General features: G+C 42.6%; 1 protein-coding gene across 22 annotated transcripts in view; it reads left to right on the plus strand.

Moving 5' to 3' along the window:
* The window catches only part of MTSS1 (MTSS I-BAR domain containing 1), a 127082-nt gene that overhangs the window by 47551 nt on the left and 62049 nt on the right, over positions 1-17482 (plus strand). Inside the window, exon 1 of one of the 22 annotated variants that reach the window (XM_055704139.1) lies at positions 4169-4196. The exons of 20 other annotated variants lie outside the window; for them this stretch is intronic. In XM_055704139.1, the coding sequence (XP_055560114.1) occupies positions 4184-4196 (13 nt within the window). In that variant the 5' untranslated portion in view covers positions 4169-4183. Of the gene's footprint in view, positions 1-4168; positions 4197-6162; positions 6207-17482 lie in introns of those variants that run through there. One more of the 22 variants, XM_055704138.1, reaches the window with a different exon arrangement.

Raw genomic sequence — 17482 nt, forward strand, 5'->3', positions numbered from 1 at the left:
GAGAAGATATGCCATCACCGAATATATCAACAAAATGAAATGGCAGGAGGCGGCTCCTCTTACAGCATTAGTAGCTGGACTCCCCTGTAATCAGGTTCCCCTGAGCATTTGTTTTTCTGCTTCTTAGCTTTCATCTTGCATTGAGGGTGTTAAAATTGCTGTTCTTGGAGGGTGAAATTAATCCATCTCAAGGATTGCTGCTGTCCTTATTACAGTGCTGCTGTTTAGATGACTGGGGAACTAAATTGTGTGACAACATCGCAGGAAGAGGCCCTAAAACTTACTGAGGGCAAAGTATGCAACTGAAGCTATCTAAGACTGAGTGTCTCTCAGGAAAAGCATCTGGGGAAAGTAGGGAGAAAAGTTGGGGAAAAAAAGAATCGTCAGCCAAAATGACAGTTTTTCTTTGTTATTGCATAACTGGAAGGAAAGGAGACTCTTGGGAGCAAATAAGAATACAAATAATATTTTTTCTGTGTATATTAGATGTTTAAATGAAAAGTGCTGGACTCCCTTCAAAGTACATATTTGCAAAAACCATGAGTGAATTGTCCTGATTTACTTTGCAAAGCAGTCATTCTCATTACGTCCTCCTGCCTTGAATTGCCTCATGCAAAGAGATGTTCAGCAGAAGCTGGCCTTGACTCCCAGCTGTTCCCTCTGCTTCCCCTCCGTGTTTGTTCTTCTCTCTGTTTACCCACGTTCTCTTGAGGGATGACAGATTCTTTTCATTTTTTTGGAAATTTCTGGCTGTGCCGTTGAGTCTGTGGTTTCCTGAGGAATGGTGGTGTGGGGTTTGTGAACAGCTGGTCGGGTCAGACCCAGGCTGACGGCACGTGAGCCTTATATCTCTTTCCATTACACTGATGGTGTTGCCACCGGAGGCAGGACAGCTGTCTGTCTAATGGAATGACACATTTTTCAGCGCTGTCAGTCCTTAAATACCAAATAAATTAAGAGAGCAAGTGAATGTTTCTTGAGAAGAAAGTTCAGTGTCATGTAGCTGTTTGATGCATTGCCTCTGGCGCAACTACCTTGTCATAAAACCTGACATCATTTGTTCAGTTGTCTCTCAGAATTATTTGCTGCTTTTCAGGTTTTTTAATTATAAGTGATGTTACACGTAGTCTGATACGAACTAGAATTACGACATTCAGATTGACTGCCCGGGAAGAAAGCGTGTTTCACTAGTAGACAGTGCAGCCTCTGTCAGTGTACCTGTCTGTTGATTGACGAGTAGCTGAAGGAATGACTTACCAGGATTGCACTAGCTCCAGCTTCCAGTACTAATAGGTCTTTTGGAGTAGCATGGCACTGTCACGGGAGCCTTTCATCAAACGACTCGGATGGGCTTTCCACTCTGTAGTCACTGCCTTAATCCAATGATGCAAGTATGATACCACCCTGCAGAGTGAGAAGCTGTAGTGCTGGGTGGAGACTGATTTCGCTAAGCTGCTGTTGCTTGCCCTGTTGTGGAGCATGAACCCATAACCTTTGAAGCACCATTTCTCCCGGTGAAGCTGTGTATTCTAAAATCAAAAAGGCAACAAGTGCCCCGCACCTTTACCTCAACGTAACAAACAGTTTGGAATAACAGGGAGAATCAGCTGTTAATACAGTATGTCTCTAAAATCCTCAGCAGAATAGGAAAAAGTGGGTTGCAAAATCAGATGTCCAATAAATTGATCTCTAGACAGAGGTAGGGGCTCTTAGCCTCACGTACAATGAGGTAACTGCTGACTGCAGTTGAGGGTGAATGCAGACAAACCTCTTCTCCTGTAGTTTGCTGCATAATAGATGTCTTACAAGGACATAGATGCAACAGTGTGAAATGTGGGTTCACAAGAGTTCACGTGGTTGTCTTTTTGAGGGAGGTTTTCAAAGCAAACTTGACCATGGAACAGGGAGTTGTAGCATTTGCTTCCTTTCCCCTCTGCTCGTTCAACTCCAAACTCTGAAGAGGTCTGAGAAAATCCAGAGGAAATTTTGATCATTTGAGTTGCTCCTGTTGGGAAAAGCTCGGTGTGCTGAGCAGATAGCTTTCTGTATTTCACAGAGAGCCTTTGTCCTGCTGCTTTCCCCCCCCCAAGACTGTGAACTTCATGTAAATACATCAATGTAAAATGCAGTCTTTTGTGTCCCATTGAGCCCAATGTTCTTCCACTGCTGTGCATGCCCTTAGCCTTCAGCCTGCTTTCTTTGGACTGCCTATTTATGTGGTGATGCTGTATTGCGTGTTATTTTCTAGAAAATAAGTATCAGATACTTTTCCCTATCTTTAAGTAGGTCAACCGTTAATCTAATTGATTAACTTTGTAGCTAGTCAATTAAATTGATTTACTTCTACAAGGGGGACATATTTACCCACGGTATTATTATGTGTGTAGTTTTATATAGAGAAATCTCAAAAAGCTTTGCTGTGCAGAGCCTTATGGGGAAAACCCAAAGCGGCCAGAACCTACAGGGAATGCATTGCAAAAAGCAGTTGAACTCTGAGGTATTTTTAAAAACCTCTGTTTTTAAATGATGGTTTTGCCTTAAATTTCAAACTGTTAGCTCGTAGGTATCTTCACTGGATGGTGATAATTCAAGGGTGTTACAAGGCAGTGCTTTGCTGGAAACTAAACCATGAAATGCCCCTCCATTTTGACAAAGGAGTCACTGCAAGATAATGTTTGAGAAATTAGTTCCTTTGGGGAGTTAAGCAGTCACTGCACTTTCGTACTGGAAGCCTGAAGTAGCTGTAACAGCTTGTTTGTGTTCTGAGGAATGCACAGTGTATTATGGACCATCATTCAAAAGCTGCCATGAATTATCCATGGAAAAGTGCCCTCAGATAGGAGCCCCTTGATGATTGGTTAGTATAATTAATATAAACATCTCACTACAGCTTTACATTTTGGTTTAGCAACTCCTCAATTTGAGAAGAGTCTTGGGACTGCCTGGATTTCAATTATCTCCCTGATGCTGGAGGTGGGTTTTAAGTTGATGTTAATTATGTTCCTCAAGGGAAGTCTAGACAGCAAGCAATGGTTAGGGTTGTACAGACAGCATAGTTTGCCCCAAACGTCTGAACCCATAGCAAATCTACCTTTAAGGAGTTAAAAGTGTTATGGTACTTACTTGCTGTTTTGGAGAGGACTTTTTTTTTTGAGATCTTCTTTGTGGGATGCTATAAATGCAGCATGTTACTGGGCTTGTGTTCAAATCATGTATTCCACATTTTTCAAAATTTTTTGTGGCTCTTACGAAATATTTGATTAAAAAGAATTCCAGCTTCTTCAGTACAGGAGAACCTGAAAACATGAACTGAATGTGCTGTAAACATTAGAAAACTAGAAGACAGCTCAATTTCATAAGTTGTACCTTTTTACCACTGATGTTGGCTGTGCTGCAGTCGAGATAAGCTTTTGCTGTAAAAATGATGGAATTGAGCAAGGTTGAGCCTTCAGCTCAGTGTTCCCTTTTCGGGCCTGTTCAGATGCAGCACTTGGGAGCTGTTGTGTAACAAAACCCTTGAGAAACATCTAAGGCATTGCTGTCCAGAATCATGGTGGCTTTGGATAAAGACCAGGTAGAAGATGGAAGGAAATTTGAGGACAGAACAGACAGAGCCTTTTCATCTAATAAGTAGAGGCAGCAGCTTCAGCCAGACCCATCCATGGTCACATACCAAATCGCGGGGGTCATCTTGCACTCTGCAGCATTCCCAGTCTAACAGCCCTCATTTGTCCAACATACCCCAGTATGCTATTTAGTGATGCAGTGAATTACTGCTGTTTTCTGTTCATGGGAAAGAAGTGATGCTGGAGTGGTGACCTGGAGGATACAAACACCCTTGGTACTGATACATGGGGAAGGACAGAGGGGTGGCTGCGCCAAAGCTGCTCTTTCACAGTGGAGAGCTTGTGAGGGTGGAAAAAGGGAGGCAAGAAGTGCCTGGCAGTTTGGAGTTAATGTGAAGAATGCTTGGGTGTTGGGTATTTTTTTTTCTTTAATGTCAACATAGCCTCCTCCCAGTTTTCTTGCACAATTTCACAATTACAGATATTTCAGCTCAGGCTTTAACAACCACTTCTGCAGTTTCTGGAGACAGAAGTGCTGAATTTTGTTGCCTTTTTTGCTTCAGCAGATAGCATGGCACATGGTCCTTCATGCTTAGTAGCTCCTCAGTATTCAAAACATGGGGAATATGGGTAAGGCTCAGCTCTCTGTATGTGAACAGCAAAGAGTACGCACTCCTGGGAAACATCCGTATGCCCTAAATGCCTTTGCTTCCACAACCTGCTGGAATATGGGTGGATATTGTTATATTTTAATAGATGGAGCAAATCAGCTTAGTGTGTGCTAGCTTTATGGCTTTTTTAAAGAGGGGAAATTGAGTTGGTGTTACCATGACCAGGTTTTCATGTGAAGCTTCCATTTGCAAAGCTCTTTCTCGCTGTACTTTATCAGCTGGGGCCAGATCTTATTAAAACCCAAACAGTAGCCAGCTCTGACTATTAGCTTAATGGTTTAATACCAGCTTCTCCATAAAGCAGAAGCAGCAGGTTATTTAAAACATGTAGGTCAGATTGGCCTGGTGTCTTCCACTGAGATTATCTAAAGACGTTATTATAAAACTCTCAAATACAGTAGATGCACCTGGTGCAGGACTGCTCCCACCCCCCCTTGCTTTCTGAGGTCCTATCGCGAGCTATACTCTAAACAGATTTTTAGTCTTTACTTCCAAATGTGATATTAACACCACAGTGTTTCTGCTGACTCTTTTGCAATGGTATCCTTAATGTAAACGTTCCCTTACAAGTCATTTAACCTCAAGTTTAAAATGAAAATGTTTTCCTGTGAGAAATCCCATACTTCTCTTTCTGCAAGAGGGCTGTGGTATAAAGCAAAATGGAAAATGAATGCTATGTAGCCAGCCCATCCCCGGGTTTTGGTTATCAAAGCTAGTAGCTGCAGAAAGTAAATAATTTAAATGATCTGCATTTTTAATTCGCTGTTTTTTCAAGGGTATTGCTTGTAATTTAAGGTGCTGGGTTATTTTTTGTTGTTCTAAGGACAGTTTGCTATGTAATATACCTCCTGCATTATGGAAAAAAACAGATTTTTTTTTATAACTACAATTAGATGTTTATGTACATTTAGGGCTATTTGCTTTAAAACTCCAAAAGGATCCTGAAATATTTAGGGCAGCCTGTTTCCTGAGATGGTAAAATCCTTAGGTGCTTTCTGTAGGAAGTGAGGAAAAGGGCAATATTTACATAGAGAGAGGAGACAGGTGTTCATCTGGTGAACCTCAGTGCTGAAGAAGAGGTACCATTAACAATCTGTTGTAAACTTTGGTGTTCAAAGGGCAACAATAAAAGTACCAGTCAGCACTAAAGCTCAAGCAAGCCTTTCTGCAAATCTGTCTCCTTGCTTAGTTGCTGTTAATTGGTTTGGTAATTGGTGTGACAGCTTTTTGTGGCAGCAGCAAGCCACTGCATTCTGGAAACAGCTTGGTATGTAAACTGGCTGGGTTTAATATTACCAGTTCACAAAGCAAGGGTGGGGAAAATAGATTTTGGTGTGACTTGATGGGGATGGAGACAGGTAACGGGGTGAATTTTATCAGTCCAATCAAATAGCAGTTGTTACAGTCTGCATAGGCAGATTCAAAATACATAGCCCATTAAAAAAAATAATTCTTAAGCTTTGCAGAAATAAAGACTTTTTTTTTTTTTTTGTGAGAGAGCAGTGATGGAAAACTGCAGCGCCCTTGGAGGAAGGAAACAGATGGCAGGAAGAGCTTCCAGATACTTGACAGGCTGCAACAGACTTAAATGCAGGCAGTGATAAATGGGCATAATATTGGGTTTTGCTGTAGCTGTTGTGGTTTAGTCTAGATAAAATGCCTGATGGGCTGTGTGTTAGCAGTACCAAAGTTTTCTGTCCTCTCTGCCTTGGTGGTCCTTATGTAGCTGCTGTGGCCACTGGGGTGCTATGAATGGGAATGAGGATCCAGGCACTTGTATGAAAAATGAAGTTTCGACATCAGACTAATAGCAGGACTTGAGTAACAGCAAGTGCGAAGCGAAACTGAATTTAGTTCCTGTGCCTAGGTTATTCAGGGCTGTGTGGCAAAAATGGCCGTATGAGGCTGATTAAAAAAAAAAGTAGATGCATATGAATGAATCATCCTTCGACTTTCATCAAGTGCAAAGGTATGGATTCTGAGTTTTCCGATCTCGAGGGTTTTACCAGGGACAGAAGTGGGTAGCAGTTGGTATTTTGTACCTCGCTCAGACTGCTGGGAACACCAGAGAGCAGCCCGCTGCATAGTCAGCGCCCTTCCTGTAAACACAGTGCTGAATTTCACATTATTGACTGTAATAGATAATAGACTAATATATACTGAGGAAATCCTATAGCTTCTCATAGGAGCTACTGAGGTAGACTTCTGTGAGGCTGTTTGAACCTGAGCCATTAAAGAGAGCACCTCCTGTTTTCAGATACAGGTAGGGCACAACTGATTTTTCTTCCCGGGATCAGTCTGCCATTGCACAAGGCAGTTATGCTGCAATGTAAGGCTAAAACCTTCAAGCCTTGGCATGAGGGTTCAACTCCACAGGGCTATTTAGGCATGTGATCTCTCTTTGCTTAAAGCCATTCTAATACTTAACAGAGGTTTCCTCCTAGGAGTTTGCAAAATGTTTTTATAGGGCAGTTTAGCCTTTTTACCCTGGTTGTTGCTGTTTTTCCCTCCACTAAACGGTCTTGTGACCTGTCAGACCTTCTGTACGACTTTGCTTTCAGCCGTGAAGTAGAGTTGTGTTACTCAAAATCAGCTTGGGAAGGAGCTGCTTAATTTCCAGGCGAGGCAGAGCGTAGGCAGGGAGCTGTGCGAGCTGTGTACGTGACCAAGGACAGCTAAGTAAGCAGGTACTTACCATGAGCAAGCAGTTGAAGGAATGCAGACTGGGACAAATTACTTTGGGGTAATCTGTAGAACAGGAAAAGCAATTAAGTTGAAAAGTATCTGCCAGGGCTCAGGAGCCTGTGTGTTCTTACGGTCCTGGTTTTTGCTGCTATCTGGATAGCTTTTGAACAATGGTGCAGTGCTGTCTGAAGTGATTGGTTTCACATCCACTGCTTAAGTGTGTGCAACCAAAACTTCTCGGCTCGCAGCATTCAGGCAGAGGCACAGCCAGGGTATGTATAGATAGGATGCTCTGCCTCAAATTCTGGAAGTTAATTCTAGAAAGTATGGCCAGAAAGGACTTACAGAAGCCAGAGTCATTTGCATGCTGATGTTAAAATGAAACCATCTGGATGAGATACTGTTAGCCCCACGTGGAGTACCCAGACCCTACTCAGCATGGGCAATGGCATAGAACCACACATAGGGAATGTCTTTGAGAGAACCTGGTCCTGGACCACTTAGATCTGTAAGTGCTACAGCTAGTTAAGTGTGAATATGATAGCCGCTTCTGAGGAGAGAAAAAAGCCCTGAGAAGTTGCTCCTCCTTTGCAAAGTCTCAATTAAAGGAGAAGGTTAAGTGGCTGTGTCCTCAGTTGACTTGCTGATGTAATATTAGACTGGACTGTAGGAAGAATTTGATGGAGCAACCGTGATGATACCAATGATCTGCCACACAGATAAGTTGCTATTTAGCATTTGATTGAAAAGGTCATGCGATAAGATTTGGTTATTTGTAATGGGCTTTATTGCTTGCTGTTTCTTTTGCAGAGGCCAAATTTAATGTTAGTCTGAAGTGATTGTGTCCTGTAGCAAAATAAAGTTCACAAAATTTGATGCTACATTCAGCACGCTTGTAAAGCAGCATTTTTGGGCAATAGGTTACTTCAGCCAGAGTTCACTGTTCAAATGCATAGCTTTTTGCATTTTGGTTTGGAATTGTAATGACAGCGCTTCAAGATTGTGTTGCTTTTGTTATGCATGTTTGAGTTACCTAACATAAGCCATTCAAATTAAAAGGGCTCCATGCAGAAGAGGGCTCCATTCTGTCCACACAATATCTGCCTAGGCAAACAGAGCTGCTTTTTTAGTGCATGGCAGCAGTTCACATGGAGCTGAGAATGATAGAATGCCTTTTGTTCAGAGGAAATACTAACAAGGATGCCTGGATTGCTTTTTTTATTAATTTCTTGATAGTTGGATTGCTCTTTTATTAATGGCTTGATAGTTTTTAAGTTTTGCTTCAGCATCCATCCAAACAAGGGGAAGAAGTAACAAGCTACTGTGAAATAGGGTCTAAGTATATTGCATATTCTCTTCGGCCAGTCTTTTGCTAGCCTGGAAGAGTGAAAAGAAGTAGGGGTGTCATTAAATTTTCCTTCATGGGCAATAAAGGTCGCAAATAACATACTTCGTCACACCTGCATTACAGTTAATCCTGTAGGTCACACCAAAACCAGTCTCTATCATTGAAGTTGCACACCCAGGTTTTTGCCTCCAAGGTTTGTCCACTGGTGGAGTCTGTAATCTGCCAGTGTAGTCCTTACTAAGAAGAGCTACCCCCCGGGAACTGCCAGTCTGCCCTGTGTGAAACAATTAAACCACCACCAGAAAAGATCTGGCAAGTGTCTACCTGGTGAGTCACTGGGCAGAGGAGTGCAGCGCTCTGCGTCATCCTCCCCAGTCTTGCCGAGCGCTTCGCTACCTACCTGGGGGTACAGACACTTCATTTTTCAGAAGTGAAAATGCTGCTTTTTTGATCCAGATAGAAAACTGTTGTTACTTCTGCCAACATGGAATTCCTGCCTGGTTTTGTTTTGTCTCCTGCATTGTTTGTATTGGCTTGGCATTTTCATATTTTGTATCCAGTGTCAGTATTTGTTTCTGGGAAGAAAGTTTTGCTTAAACTTTTAATTTCTGCAATTTGTTTGTTTAAACTTGTTGGCAACTTTAACATGCTGCACTCTGTTCCATATGCTAGTATCAGTGCTGCTTTTAGTGTGACTGACTTCCAAAGGAAAAAGCAGCAATTGGGCAAGGAATGTTTTTTATGAAATAGTTGGGAGTATTTTCAGTTATAATAATATTTGGGAATATTTTGAGCTATTTTGTGACCAGTTTTTAATAAAGGCAGGGTTACTTTGGCTTGTACTGAGTCAAGATTGCACAGCGCTGAACCCAGTGAAAGCTTTTTTTCTACCTTGTACTTAGTGTATAACCATGACAACAGTATCAAGATGATAGGCAACAACCAAAAATTTCTGATTGAGCACAGCAAAAGCTGTGAGGACAGACAGATGTATGTAGTAGGTGACAGGATGAATGGTTAGTTCATTAGAAAAAAAAATCATGACGGTGTATGTTGAGAGCTTACCAGATGATCAATGACATCAAGATGGGATGGCCAACCTGAGACAGGAGCTGACGCTTCAGTAGTACGGTGTAGTGTGTGAGGGTTGGAATAGCATAAGCCCGGTGGAGGCACTGAAGAAGTCCAAAACCACAATGAAAGCAATGATTTCAAGTGCATTGCTAAAGCTAGACCAGGGGAAGGAAAGCTAAGTCTGAACAAAGCAACAGCATACATATATCAAAAAGGGAGGCAGTAGCATTACCAAAACCCAAACTTAGCTACGAGCTACTAAGATGGATGGGAAAAACACCTTTGTTGCTTTTCAGAAGTAATCCACAAGCACAGCCTAGACGTAGTGATTTGGAGAAACAGAAAGCAGCCCCCCATAGCTGGGTCTGTCAGTTGGGTGGCTGTGTCTCCAGTGATCAGGAAATGGGGCTAGAACATGCTTTGAGTCTGCCTTTTTTTTGGCAGTGTTTCACAAAAAGTAATGCCTGAACATAAAAAAATGCAAGTGATCAAAGATGTTTAAGACGTGGGGCAAGACTGAAAAGGAGAGCTAATCTGAGTCATCCATGTAAAGTTGTTTGTTTTATGTTTAAGTTTTAGAATACTGAAAATACAGATATATTTTTTTCCCCAAGGGTTGAGGATGCTGCACTCCTGCTGATCACAATAAAATTATTTCAGTATAAGTTTGGTCCTCCAGGAAGAAGCTGAACAGAGTGCAAAGAGCAAAAAATCTCAGGATGGAGCCCTCTACAACCGCTGCAAAAAGCTGGAGTGGGAAGAATGAGGAGGGAAAATGGGAAAAGTCTAAACCACAAGAAACAAATAGGTGGACAATTAAAAGGAGGAACATGGCTGCTTGTGCTGAAGGCAGCTGGCAGGCTGGGGAAGGAGGGAATGGGTGGCTGAGTGTTGTCCAGAGGAGGTAATTATTTCTGGCTCTGATTCATGTAATATTTAAGGAATATATCTGTATTTTTCATGATGAGCAGCCTGAAAGAAAATGCTGGAAATCTGACATCTGTGGAAAAACTTCTTTGCTGTAGATATATGCCATGAAAGTGAGTGGGACTGAAGCAAAGTCCATTAACAAATTCCTTTATTGATGGGAGCGGGAGGTGAATGCTCTGGACCAGATGAAATATCCAGTTAAAAAAAGTGCTTAACTGTTGAATTCCTTTTTCTTTTTTAAAAAGTAACACATTCAGGTTTCTCAGTACCAGACTCTGCTTTCAAATTAAAAAATGGTGTTGGATGAAGGCAGTACAGGGTATGTTTCAAAAGTTAGGGTTATGAGGCAAGAAAAAGATCATACTTTGTGTTGGATTGGCCAACTATTAAAATTGGGGTACTCTAGATAGTTGGCCTTGCTGTGAGTACTTCATTGTGCAGTTTCCCATTTATCTGGTTTTATTCTGTGATCTCAGGGGCAATCACTGGTGCAGATGATGTATCCATCTGTAGTCCTAGGTAGATATATTAACTTTTGCATTTATACAGAGAGCATGCATATTTTGAGGAGGTTTTTGAAAGTAGCCTCTGTCCTTGTTATCTTATCTGATCTCTTACTCAATTCAGACTGAGAATTTCATTTGGAATTCCTGTGAGGAGATCTCCCTGGTGTGAATGGAAAGCTTGTGCCCAAAACGTACAGGTAGGCTGTTTGAATCTCAGTGGGCTTGGAAGTCTGAGTGGTGATGAATTTATTGCTTCCCTTGGTACGCTGGTTAATCTAGCCCAGCTTGCTTCTGCAAAATAGAAGTGAGAAAGCAAGAACTGGTAAAACAAACTCAAATGTTCCGCTTACACTGTCGCTTGGGAAGAATTCCCTTCCAACTAGCTATTTGAACGAATCCAGATAAGAAAGGGAGAGTTGGGGTGGTTGTATTCAGACTGCATTATATGGTGATGAAGATGCATACAGGCACGTACCACGGCATCTTCATTCAAGAGAACAAGGAGTAAAATGGGCTTCCTGCTGAATGGGGCTGCTGGCTCCCTTTGCAGGCAGCGGGCAGAGGCAGGCACAGTGTCTGAGTTAGGCCATTGTACCAGCGGGTCTGAAAACAGCCTCTGCTGTACAGGGAGCCAGGGTCTACCAGCCTCGCAGCGCAGGCGACCTGCAATACCACCCTGGAGGTCTGTGGTGGTGTAGTCGCTGCTCTGATTATGACCCTTCATGTCTAGAGGTAATTTTGGCCCAGCTGTTGTAAATTAGAAAGCACATTAGACTTGACTTCATCTGACATGTAGGCAATGATTTATTTCTACTTTTCTGTATTAGTAACTACATGCAGGGGCAGTTTTTAGCCCTGTGTCACTGCTTCAAAATAAAAACCCACGTGCTTTGAATTGCACCGTGTATACAACCTGGGTAACAGGTTATAGGATTGTGCTGCTTCATACATGGTGACACTTGCACATCTTGAATGTTACCACAGAAAATGGTCCCCAGGGACTGTTGAGGATGGTTGAATATGCAGTAAATTTGCAGTTTGTTGAAAATGTCTGGCAGCAATGTCCCATATTTAAGTGTAGATGTGTTTGTAACGCGTTTCTCTGGTTGGCTCTTTAGGATATGGTTTTCTCCTGGTAACCTGAGATGCAATCTTTGAAACACAAAAACCCCAAAGCAAGATTTATTTTCTTGAGTATTCAAGAGTATGATTGTCACTTAGTTGGATTTCTTTATATTAAATTGGTTTTGTTTCCATTTTTAAGTTTGGGGACTGTGCAGACGTGTGTCACCTTGTCTAGGGAAATATCTGTAGCTGTTATGTATGTATGCATTTCTTACAACAGCAGGGGTAAAGCTGTGGTGGTACTTGCAGGGCAGATTCTGATTGTGCTGAAAATTCCTCAAAATCACTTATTGTTGAAGATGCCATATGTGAAATTGGAGGTTATTGCAAGCTCCCCCAGAGAGCTTAGCATGGAGGGTATAACGCTTTTCATTGGAGTCTGCTGGCTTTTAATAATCTCCTTTCACATGGGAGAGAACTCATTTGAAGGCTCCACCCAGAGGATAAGTGTCAGTGGGAAGCAGGGGGACATTGAAGGGGTGACTGAAGATAAAGTGGCACCCCCCTGTCTGAGGTTACCATCCCAGGTTACAATGAAAGAAACCTTGATGGGAGAGCACACTGCTGTTGCTGTGTGGCATCTGAAGGCGGCTTTACTTTGCTAAGTTGCTAGTCTGGGTCCCATCTCATGTTCCTTAAAGTCTGTATTTAAAATCATCTTCATATGAAGAAATCTGTCTTGTTGCTTAATAGCTTCAGGCTGGCTTTTGTATGTTGATTTTCCATTTACACGCCTGATTTAAATATGTTGCATCAGATTTAAGAAACAGTTATGTTATTGGCAGGACAGCTGCTTTGCACATCAAATAGTTGTAGAGGGTGGTAGATACTATAGCCAGCAACTGTGTAATAAGAACAAAGCCTTGCCACACCGGTGGAGCTCTCTGGCATCTAGGGAGGTCTGGATCCAGACTGCGTGGCTTGGACCTGTTTCTGGTAGGGAAGGTTAGCTTGCTCCCAGGCTTTGCTCCGACTTCCAGTGCTGGGGGTCCCTTGCAGAACTGCCGATTATTTTTTTGTATGTACTTGTTAGCTTCACTGCACAGCCAGCTACCTGAAAGGAAGAGGTAATTAAAATAAATAGGGTGGGTAGGGAGTGGAGGAAACCTGTGGTTTCTCTGTGGCACTAGAATTGACATTTTTCAGATGGTTTAGGCCTTGTCAGAAAATGTTTTGTTCAGCCTTTGTTTTCTATTGAATCCCGTGTGCTTGGTTAGCTTCTTTTCAAATTAAAAAAAAAAGAAAAAGAAAAAGCTCCATACATGGATTGAAAGCTTTATCTGTTTATCTCCTCATTAAAAAGACTGTCTATGAAATGTGCTGACAGGGCTTTTACTCTCTTGCTTTCTATTCTCATCACATTTTCCACTGAAAGCCTCCCCTCTGCTATTTCTGTTCCATAATAAATGGGGCTTTCTGGTGGTAGAAGCTCTGGACGCTGTTCCTGGCTCTCCACAGGCTGTGTCCATCGCTATGGGTGAGAAACTTGGAACGTGCAATTTGGACTGCAGGGAGGACGGTTTGGGCATATGGGTTTAATCCCCTGAAAGGCAGTTTTCAGAACCCGGAGGTCCCAGTATCGAACGTGGTGCAAAGCACATCACAGGTTATCCTCTAGCTAGGTGCTTAAGCAAGAGGCCACATTTGGAGAACGGTGTGCAGAGCGACGAGCTGTCTCAGCTGGTGAGAGAGCGCCACAGTGGAAACAGCTTCTCAGGAGACTCAGTCTCAGGACTTCTGGAACCACTTTAACCAATTGTTGGGCAATTTGCTTGGGGGGTGGGGTGTAAAAAAGCAGGTGCATCAAGCGTTATACAATTTGAACCACTGAGACATTGCTGGTGGCTGAGTCTCCTTACAGCCATATCATTAATATTGACATTACAATGAAATGATGGAGAATGAGTTTTGGTTACCAAAGAAATTGTGAAGGGTAACTTTTGGTATAAGCTGTGTTTTTAGTAATGTAATTGAAATTCTACCAATACAAGCGGTAAAAATGGTGACTGTTACCCCAGCAGTGACAGTGTGACTGGCCTTGAAGATTCTGGAGCAGTGGTCTCCAGCCTTTGCTGGTCTCGGTTATTAACGTGAGAAAATCCATCGCTGTTTGCTCTGCTTTAACTTCCATTGCATCTGAGCCGTTTGGGAGAGCTTGGTTTGTGAATTGGCATGCTACACCATTAAAAAAAGATGCAAATTTTAATAGACATCTCTATAATCAAAGTGTGAGTGTCTGATTTTGTTTCATTTTGCAGATAAGAGCATTGTTCGATTAAACCAAATAAAATACCATGCGTTTCACTTGCACGCAGTGGTGTGCCTCATTCTTCACTGCAACAAAAGAACTTTAAAAAAATTTTAAAAAGGCAAAATCTTCTCACTGTAATAAGCAGAAATGCAAAATCAGTGCAGGAGATGCATCGAAGTGCTCACGTTCCAAGTCCCACAAAAGACAGTTGCCTGTGGGGTAAAGGCATGCTCATGGATGGGCAGAGTAAACGCTTTGTTCTGGATTTTGTGCCACTTTCGCCTGTTCATCTCTTGTGCAAAAAAAATCCTGTGCAGCAATATGAACATTGTGATGTTTGATATGTAGAGCAGACAGCTGCAGGCTCAATTAATTCCCCCCTCTGATTTTTTTTTTTTCATAGTATTTTTTTTCCAGAAGGTTGTAGTGACTTCCAAACCCTCACGGGTGAGTGGCATTTATGGCTTGTTGGCTTTGATCGAAATGAAGCGCAGAGTCCTGTTCACAATGAGAGCGGCTTTGCACGTGGAAGTCTTCACCGGGTGTCTTTTTCGGGTGGGTGGACTGAGCTGCTGGCTGCTTCCCTGGGGTGCTTCCCCATAGCTTCACAGGCATTCGTCTCCCCCAAAGCAAATGAAATTATGGGTGCTGGCTGCAGGAGTCTGAGCCTGCCTGGAATGAAAGCAAGCCCAGGGAGGTGAGAACAAGCAGCAGGCTACGGAAGCAAAGGGGAAAGCAAAGTGCAGCAGCCTGACGTGCAGGTGCTCATGCACCCTCTTTGGAGCCTTGTGTACTGTAAATACACCCGAGGAAAAGTTCTCCACTGCCTCTCTTCCCTTCCACCCACCCTATGCAATCTCCCTGTGCCTTCTCTCTGGCAGGTGCAGGAGAAGCTCATCAGTGCTCTCTGCCAGTGCACACACCTGTAATTTAAACTTGTTTGTCTATGACAGCCCCACGTGCCTGGTGGTGTCTGCCACTTGGATGGTGTGATACCTGCCTGTGGGAGGGAGGTGTGGATGAGGAGCAGAGCCAAGTGCAGAGCTGGGTGGGGGGATTGCTGCGGAGCCCTTACCAGGTTGCCAATAAATGTGGTGAAGGGGGCAAAGCGGTGTGGGACGGCATGTGGGCATCTCTACTGGGAGAAAGAGTGGGAACCCACCAGGTTCTGTCCAGCTGTCTACTTTAGAAACTGCCCTTGTTGGACGTGCTTCATCCATCCACATCCACACCTGTGGATCTGTATATTGGTTTTGTAGTCAAGAGGGTTGTGGTGGTGGTGTTTGCTTTTTTTTTTAATAATAAAAAGTAGTTAAAGAACAGGCTGTGCTAGGCTGATTGACTAATTGCTTCATGTTTTAGCTAACAGATTAGATTTTGTCAAAAGCAATGTCTTCCCTTCCCAGTGATAAAGCAGCATGATGGTGGATATATGTCTGCTTTATGGTACCCTTTTTTAAAGTTTCTGGCATGTAGCATAGGTGACTGTGGGATATTCTAATAAAGCTGGAGTTATTAAAAAAAATCTATTACATTTCAGGGGTGTTTGAGCTTCATGCTTCAATAGTGCTAATTAGATACGTGACCCATTTTCATTCTGCTTTAGCTCCTGGGGATGAGGAGCCTCGTTATAAATACAAGGATAGAGAATGCCCATGTTCCTTACTCTAAATAGCTTCTTCAAAACATGCCCAAAGGGCTTTAAGCTGGTTTTTTTTTTTCTGTGGACACTGATTATGTTTTCTTTAAGTGGGGAAGTGAGATAGGGGGAGATTTCTTTCCCCAGAAATGAATAATTGAACTTTTTTTCTTGAATTTGGAAAACCTAGTGACAAGTCAAGGTCCTCTTGAATCTTAAGTTTGCCTTGTTTTTATTGACAAGGGAATAAACTTGAATGCTTTTTATGCATAAAAATGCTTTTAATATTACAGTAGCTTCCCATTAACTGATATTTTTAGCTAATACAGTTTGTGCAGCCCATCTCTTCATGAAGTGCACTGAGTGTCTGGCTGGATGCTGATGAAAGGTAGCAGCCATGAAAGGTACTTGTTGGGAAACCGCCTGTCAAAATGCATGTTGTGATGCAAAACTGAGGCTGGAAGGAGCGGATGGCCTGTTCGAAAAACGCTCTCGGAAAGCTCTTGAGTTTTGTGCTCTTTTCAGCAGAACTCAGTTGTTTCCAGAAGATTTGTAGAAAGCAAACAAACACCCCCCAACGACAGAAAATGCTGAACTCAGTTTGGGAAGAACCCTGGGTGAGACCTGGGGATAAGTGTAAGTGTATTAAAAATAATACAAATGAATACAAGATAACGGAGCATTGCCAGACAGCTGTCAAAGGAGGTCTGGCTCCTGCATCTCTGGGCTTTGCTGAAATGACCTCTTACATTTCGAGCATCTCGCCTGCCTGTGTATGAAATGGTTGTTCTGAACTTTGCTGATACACCTCGTAGGCAGCAATTTAGCATGTGAGTGCTACTGTCTTTAGTGTTACCGTACTGATGTCCCTCTTGGCATCCTGTGCTATCTTAAAAAAAAATAGTTATTGAAAGAATATGAGTAAAGACTATCTGGAGTCAGCTTTCAGCAGTGAAGTGTTCGCTTCTGAGTAAGTTAAGTTCTGTGTTTTAGCCGTGTTGGTGGGGTTAATCTGAAGGCAGACAGAAGGAGGAATTCTGTCGCTTCGCTTTTAATGACTACACTAAATGGAAAGGTAAGCTGGCTGGGTTTTACCTCTGAATTTACCAGTCTGGGGACTTGTTCGTAAAACCCATGCCTCAGAGGCTTGCTTTAAATTTAAGTATACTAAACAAGCAGGCTGTGGCAGAGGAGTTTGAGACCGGTTAGTCTAACTTTAGGACGGTTTTCTGGGTGTTTTGCTGGGATGCTCTGTCAGATCCTTTGGTGTGAGGACTTTGCTCTTTGCAGTGCCTGCCTTTGCATGATATTTTGACATGTATGCAGCGGATGATGAAGTTAACCTTTTCTGTTTGCAGAGGGGGAGGGAAATAACCTTTTCAAAAGCTGTGTTTATCAGGATAAACATAACTTTTTACATTGTAAACATGGGCAATGTGATGATATTTTGAGTGGGTGTTTTATTGCTTGTGGTCACGTTCCCATTCGGAGCATGTTAGGTGCTGTTGTCCATCTCCACCATGAGAAAGCTCCATCTAAAAACGCCCAGTAAACAACAGGATGAGGAGGGCTCCATGTAGGAGTGATTTAAGCTGGAATCCTACAGTTATTTAGGCCCGTGTTTAGCTTAATTCACTGTAAATATGCAGGGCTACGCAGAGCGAGTAAAGGTTAACACATTTATAAG

The sequence above is a fragment of the Falco cherrug genome, chromosome 3 (assembly GCF_023634085.1).
Source record: "Falco cherrug isolate bFalChe1 chromosome 3, bFalChe1.pri, whole genome shotgun sequence".
NCBI lineage: Eukaryota > Metazoa > Chordata > Aves > Falconiformes > Falconidae > Falco > Falco cherrug.